Source organism: Nannospalax galili, unplaced genomic scaffold, assembly GCF_000622305.1.
Source record: "Nannospalax galili isolate Female #2095 unplaced genomic scaffold, S.galili_v1.0 scaffold475, whole genome shotgun sequence".
NCBI classification, from domain to species: Eukaryota; Metazoa; Chordata; class Mammalia; order Rodentia; family Spalacidae; genus Nannospalax; species Nannospalax galili.
In genome coordinates, this window is record NW_008339435.1 from 442,983 (window position 1) to 450,713 (window position 7,731).

At 39.6% G+C, this 7,731-nt stretch overlaps 1 protein-coding gene across 2 annotated transcripts in view; it reads left to right on the top strand.

Annotated features, from left to right (window-relative positions):
• Ddx20 (DEAD-box helicase 20) overlaps positions 1 to 5,373 on the top strand; it is a 14,887-nt gene extending 9,514 nt beyond the window's left edge. For both annotated transcript variants that reach the window (XM_008833955.2, XM_017798410.2), the window contains one exon: positions 3,708 to 5,373. In XM_008833955.2, the coding sequence (XP_008832177.1) occupies positions 3,708 to 4,861 (1,154 nt within the window). In that variant the 3' untranslated portion in view covers positions 4,862 to 5,373. The remainder of the gene's footprint in view (positions 1 to 3,707) is intronic.
• Positions 5,374 to 7,731: the final 2,358 nt, after the last annotated feature.

Here is a 7,731-nt window from a genome sequence, read left to right on the forward strand (position 1 = left end):
CAGCAATCAGTTGTCAATATTCCTTTAGATAAGATTGGGGTCTGCTGTTCATTTTCCCAGTTCTGTGCTGGGTTACTGTATGGGAGTCTCCCGCACCACCTTGGCCAATAACTCAAAGGGAAGGTATTACCTGTCTGGCATTGTTTCTTGTTATGTAGCCTTTAGCTATACATATGGACTCTTAAAAATTATATTGACCCCATTAATCTTTGGTTATACTTTCCTTTTGGGTGTTTAAGACCCTACAGTTGGCCCAGACTACTGTCTTTTTTTCTTATTAAAGATTTTATGGTTTGATTTTATTCTTTGATATTAGGGAGTTTTTTTTTTTTTTTTTAAGTCTTTTTGAAACAGGTTCTCCCTGTAGCCCTAGGCTGTCCTGGAACTCACTTTGTAGACCAGGCTGGCCTTGAACTTACAGAGATCTGCCTGCCTCTGCCTCCCGAGTGCTGGGATTAAAGGCATGCGCCACCATGCCCGGTTTGGGGAGAATATTTTTATCACCTCTGAAGTTACTAGAAAGATAATTCTTGTTATATCTTCCTTTGTCACTGTGGAATGCGCGTGCATGTGTGTTCATGTAGGTGTTTGTGTGCAGGCACCAAAGGTTAACCTCAGGTATTGTTCCTCAGGAACTGACCATCTTGTATTTTGAGAGAGTCTCATTTGGCCTGGAGTTCACCACTTAGGCTAGGCTAGCTGGCCATTGAGCCCCAGAATCCACCTTCTCTGCCTACCCAGTGCTGAGATTCCAAGCTTGTTCACCACACTGGGCTTTTTCTTTTATGTGAGTTCTGGGGATCAAACTCAGGTCTCTATGCTTTTGTGGCAAGCACTTTACCAACTAAGCTATTTCCCCAGCCTAGGAACACTTTGTTTTTTTTTAAAAAATATTTTTATTTTATGTGTATGAGTGTGTTGCCTGCTTATATGTAAATACACCCATATCATGCAGTGTCTGCCTGCGGAGGTCAGAAGAGGGTATCGGATACCCTGGAACTGGAATTATGGACGGTTGCTAACTACTATGTGGGTGTTGGGAATCAAACCTGGGTCCTCTGCAGGAGCAGCCAGTGCTCTCAGCTGCTGAGCCATCTCTCTAGCTCCCAAGGAACAGTGTTTTTAATTGAATTTGAATACTATTCTGAAAAGTTTGAAGTGTTTTACTTTTGATTTTAGAGAATCTTTGTGTTTTTATGAGATAGGATTTTGCTATATAGCACTGGCTGACTTGAACCTCCCTATGTAGACCAAGCTGGCCACAAACTGGGGACCATCCTCCTCTCTTATCTCCCATGTATTGGGATTATAGGCCTGCCTGCTCATCCATCACCTCCATGCCTGGCTGTCATGCTGGGTTTTTTTTTTAATTTTTGTTCAATTATTTTTATGTGTATGAGTGTTTTGCCTGTATGTATATTAAATGTACCACATGCATCCAGTACCCTCAGAGGCCAGAAGAAGGTGCCGGATCCCCCTGGTACTGGAGTTACAGATGGTTGTTAGTCACCATGTGGGTGCTGGGAACTGAACTCTAGTCCTGTGCAAGAGCTGCAAATGCCCTTAACTGCTGAGCTGTCTCTCCAGCATCCTGGGTTTTGTTTTGTTTTGTTTTGTTTTAATTTTTAAAATGTTATGTGTATGAGTGTTACACTTGCATGTAAGTACACGTTATGCAATGCCCACGGAGGACAGAAGAGGGCATGAGGTCCCCTGGAAGTATGGATGGTTGTTAGTCGCCATGTGGCTGCTAAGATATGGACCCAGGTCTTTTGCAAGAGCAGCCAGTGCTCTTAACCTCTGAGCTATCTCTCTCTAGCTCCCTCCAGCATCCTGTTTTTAAAGTTGTATCTTGGCAACAGTGCATATCTGAAACTATTAATGATCTCATGAAAACAGAAAACTCTAGATGACTAGTAGAAATGTGATTTGTTATGCACATTGTCTACTATAAATATAAGCTATAGTATTTATGTGCATATATGTATACGTGTACAAATGTATACAGATATAGTATATACATGACCTTGTCCATTATCTGAATCATAGTTACTGAACAAATACAACCAATTATTTTTCTTTTTATCAATTTTATATTCAATTTCCCTATTTTACAAAATTAGGTTAAACACAACTCTGGGAGTCATGTGAATTCTAGAAGTTCTGGCTTGATAATTTTATGATGTTTTATAAATCTCTTTAGTTGCCCTAAGTCCTGATTTGTAAGCTGTTTGAGATGAGGTGATCTTAAGGTTCTGTATCAGTTCTAAGACTGTCAGTTCTTTCTGTGGGTAAGTTTGCTAGTACTCTGATATGGGGAAAAAAATTGAGAATTTGAGGGATAGGGTTATGATGTATGGGTTCAATATCATAGTGTCTAGTGATAAAATAAAATTTCCCTTTGGATACTGGAAATGGTATACATGGATCTTTAGGTAATGGTAACAGAGCTCTGAAATGGTGAGGGTAATAGTCATGCTGTTAGATCTACATTGGACTGAGAACTTGTGTGACAGCACACTGTTCAGATGAGTTCTTGGGGTAGGACTGTATTACAGGCCCAGGTAAATAAGGAATTATCATTGAGTAGGACTGAGTTTGAGTTTAAGAACCAAGCAAAGGACCAAGCATTTCCTCTGAAGAATCTTGGGGGATTTAGTGAATCTGCATGTAAGGAACATAAACAGCAACAGCTGGCAAAGCCTTCATAGAGCTAAGGAATCAATACATCTTAAAATTGATTATATTTTGGAAATGTCTTAGTAACAAGAGGAAGCAAAGTGTCACACCTGGGTGGACTAGGAACCAGAGAGCAGAAACCAGCAAATTAAAAAAAAGTGCTTTGGTACTATAGATCTTTTCACAGTCCCCTATCTTTGTTTTCCCTTTGGAGATTTTTCCCTCCACTGCTAAGGGCAGTGATTTCTCCCTGTTGGATTATGGAGTGGCAGACTTAGTTAAATACAGAGCTGCAATTGCAGTCGCAGTGGTCCCTAGTTGGTGCGCTTAGGGAGCACAGTATGTTTTCTTATTTCTTGTTTTGCAGTTAGTAGTATTAGATAAAGGAAAGGACTCTAGGGAAAAGGGCAGGAAAGATGGGAGCTTCGCTGTGCATTTGTATGCCACTCAGAGGAGAGATGGGGAGAGATACTGCTTATATGAGATAGATCTCATATTTCTTGGGAATTTTGTTTGTTTTGGAACAGGGTCTCATGCAAGTAGCTCAGTGGTCTTGAATGCTTGATCCTCCTGCTGCCACATCCCAAGTGCAGTGATTGCAGATGTGTACCATCATACCTGGCTTAAGCAAATTCTTTTATTGCTTAGTCTTTTTGTTTTTAATTGTTTTTACTTTGTGTATGTGTGTACTGCCTACATGTCGGTAAGTGCACCCGTGTCATGCAGTGCCCGCAGAGGTCAGAAGAGGCTGTCGGATCCCCTGGAACTGGAATTATGGACAGTTGTTAGCTTCCATGTGGGTGCTGGGATTCGAACCCATGTCTTCTGCAAGAACAACCAGTGTTCTTAACCACTGAGCCATCTGTCCAGCCCAATTGCTTAGTCTTTTAAGATATTGATGTATTTTATAAGAGTCTTAATATATTGTTGGCCTGTTTTGTTTCTGTGGAAAACTCTGCAGAATCATTTAGAAAATGTTGGTTAAGAGAAGCTTGAGAATTTTAATTCTCATTCTTCCTTTTATCTAGATCCTATTCCCCCTGGTCTCATGGAAGAATGCTTGGATTGTGATGTGGAGGTTAAAGCTGCTATGCATACATACAGCTTACCAAGTCTGCCTACCCAGTCCTCTAAAAAGCAAATTAAAAAACTAGAGCGAGCCTTCCAAACTCAGAAAGCTCATGATAACCAAATGACTTCTAGAAATACTGTGTCTGCATTATCAGCCAAATCAAAAAATAATATTAAACAAAAACTTCCCATGAAAAGCCACTCAGAGTGTGGGATCACAGAACAAGCAGTTTCACCCAAAGAATTGGGCTGTACCATACAATCGGAAGACCAAGTGAAGAATTCTGTTCAGACCCCTGTTGAGGACTCCACCGTCAACCAGCACCAGGCCAAAGAAGTGCTGCCTGCTTCACTCCCTAAAATTCCATGTCTGTCTTCGTTTAAAATCCATCAGCCATGCACTTTGACTTTTGCAGAGCTGGTGGAGGATTATGAACACTATATTAAAGAGGGGTTAGAGAAACCTGTGGAAATTATCAGGCACTACACAGGTCCTGGGGATCAGACTGTGAATCCTCAGAATGGTTTTGTGAGAAATAAGGTTTCTGAAGATAGAGCACAGATACTGGCTAGTAGTAGCCAGTCTGGAGACTCAGAAAATGATAGTGATTCTTGCAGCTCAAGGACTTCTTCCCAGAGCAAAGGCAATAAGTGTTTCTTGGAAGGCTCTTCTGATACTCAGTTCAAAGACTCTGAATGTATGCCTGTGGATGGCCACATCTCTTTGGAACGGCCTCTGAATGGGAATGACATCCCTACTCCAAGGGAATATGAAGAATCTCCTAAAATCCAGGTAAAGGCAAGGCCTAAAGAGGGATCTAACCAAAGATCTAAGCAGAGCCGGAGAAACCCAAGACGCTCCTCATACAGAGTACAGACAGAACCTCAGGAAGAGGGCTGGTATAACTGCCACAAGGAAACAAATCCGAGTTTTTCTGATACCTACCAGGATTATGAGGAGTACTGGAGAGCTTATTACCAGGCATGGCAGGAATATTATGCTGCAGCGTCTCAGTCATACTATTGGAATGTGCAGAGACATCCGAGCTGGATGACTGCTTATCATATGAATACAGTTTATCTACAAGAAATGATGCGTGGTAACCAGTGATTTTAGGATGGACCTGAGATGATCAGAACTTGGTGTTCTTCATTTAGGGTGGAGTGGTGTATAATAGCATTTTTTGAGGAACTTGAGACCTGAAACTCTACTGGGATGCAACTGTTTTTCATATTATTTTGACTTGGTTCAGGCATAGTACCCCCTTTTATTCCCCAATTTTATCAGATTTGCAAAAGGGAATTTTGGGGATGTAGATCTAAAGACCCTAAGGTGCCACTTTCTGTAAGCTGTTCCCAAAAGAAACCTTTAAAAGATGACATGTATACCACTCTTTAAAAAATAAATAAGATTTGAAAGTAATGGTAGTTTTATCTGGAGTCCTTTATGAAAGGATTGTGTTCCATATTTCTGTATTCTTGTGGAAATTTGTATCATGATAGATACCTTTTAAGGTTAGGCAGGAAGGGATATTTAAAGTTATCTTCAGATTTTTCCAATGGTACTTGATGTGATATTTGCTTCCAGTAAAAATTTTGTTACCAATAAAAACATTTAGCTGAGTGTGTTGACATGTTTATTGTTCATCTTAATAATTTTCTTGATGTGAAAGCTGCCCACATTTTTGCTATGAATTAATAGGTAACACTTGTTGGTGGCTGTCTTGTTGCTCATGTAAAGGAGCAGCTCTTAATCTTTGTTGGTTCTTGGATTCTTTTATGGATCTGTAAAAGCTGTAGGTTGATCCCAGAAAATTTCTCATTCCATAAATAGATTATGAATTCAAAGGATTCATAGGACCTCTGAAGTACATTAGTGCATCTCAGGTTAAGACTTGACCTCTGCTGGTAGACTAATGGAAAGTTCTAGCAGTTAGCGTCAGTATTACGTGGAAGATGAAGTTCATTCTGTTCAGAATCTTCTCCCAGTTTGTACTTGTCATGCTAGGGAATTTTCTTATTTACCTCTAATGCTAGGATCTAAGGGGAACTATCATTTTTCTGAGATGGTACATCTACAGTTGTTTAGAAAAGTCATAATTGCTGACCATAAGTGGTCTTTTATCACTAAGGTTTTGGTTCCCAGACCTTGCTGTGAACTGGATTTTGGGTGAGAGTATCCCTTATGTATGGAGAAATTACTCTTTAAAAGGAAAGCTGTTTCCTCTGTACCTGTGCCATATGAACACTTTCCTAGTGCTGTCAGCAAACAGCCACAGCCATTATTACTTACTGTGCAACAGCCTTAAGATACAGCCTTAAACTGTTTTAACTTGAATTCCTATTATTTGGAATGGCCAGTGGTCAGCCTTATACATAACAATGGTGTACATGTATTAGGATGAAATAATTGAGCAAATCCAGAATTAGGTCCAGTGTATCAGAAGTAGAATTTTTAATTACATATTTCACAAAGATCTCATCATTGCAATGTAATTGAACTTACACTTTTTCTACCCTTTCCCACATAATACAGCCAAGTTCACAGTTGTCATTGCTAGGGGATTTTAATTAGAATACTATTGCATCTTAATTAGGGATGAGGCTACCCATTAAGCTTGAAATTAATTGAATTCTCTCTAGGTTTATTTTGTGTTTACTTTTTTTTTTTCTTAGTAGAAAATTACTTTTAATTACCCAAAAGAATCATTTGTATTCTGAGTTTTATCCAAAGAAGCAGATTTCCCAAAGATCTCTCGACATGTAATACTGAATGCCTAATTCAAGCTTAATATAGTTTTGGGACTGGTGAGATAGTTCAGCCACCAAACCTGATGACCTGAGCTGGATCCCCGGAACACCCACATAGTGGAAGGAGAGAACCACTCCTTTTACAAGCACACTGGTGTGATACATGCCCCAAAGATAGTAAGTTTTAGAAAATCCAGGCATTTTGGAGGTGAGGATAATGAATGAAAATGTTAACAGATTCTCTTTCAATGAACATTACCAGGGAGGGTTCGGCTGTTACTTTCCCAAATAAGTACTAATGGTGAAAGTGGAGGGTATCTGCTACTATTTGTATGAGACTTACTGTGAGGGAGAGGTGTTTTTGTTAAGAATTGTCAGTGTAGGGGCTGGAGAGATGGCTCAGTGGTTAAGAGTATTGGCTCCTGTTGCAGAGGACCTGGGTTTGAATCCCAGCACCTACATGGTGGCTAACTGTAACTCCAGTTCCAGGGGAATCTGATGCCTTCTGACCTCTGCAGGTATTGTGCAACAACGGGTGCATGTACATACATGCAGGCAATATACTCATACACAAAAAATAAAGAATTGTGGATCTAAGTGTATGTCCACATAGTCTGTTAGGAACCATGAGGACTTAAGTTCAGTTGAGAACTCTGGTATCATGAAAAGAAAACTTGTCCTGGTTGAGACTCTTCTATCTACTTTTTAAACCTGTACCAGTCATTAAACCTCTCAGAATCCAATTGTTTCGATAAAATGAGACATTGGATTAGGTGTTTAGGATTCATTGCAATATTTGATTGTTATATTATTCATAATGAAGAGAAAATACTTTGTGAAAAGGATAATTAAAATTTATGAGAGTTTATGGGGCTGGAGAGATGACTCAGCAGTTAAGAGCACTGGCTGCTCTTGCAGAAGATCCAGGTTTGAATCCCAGCATTCACATGGCAGTTAACAACAACCATCCGTAACTCCAGTTCCAGGGAATCTGACACCCTCTTTTGACCTTCATAGGCATTGCATGACAGGGGTGCATTTACACACAAGCAATACAATCTTAGACATAAAAAAATAAATGTTAAAAAAGTTTATAAGTCCAGGTTATTTGGAGAGCCGATTACAAACTGGTTAAATGCCTGAATTTTTAAAAACTTTAATCCATTCATTACTAACTATTCATGTTAAGCTTGAATTAAGTTTTCAGTATTAAAATGTAGAAATCTTTGG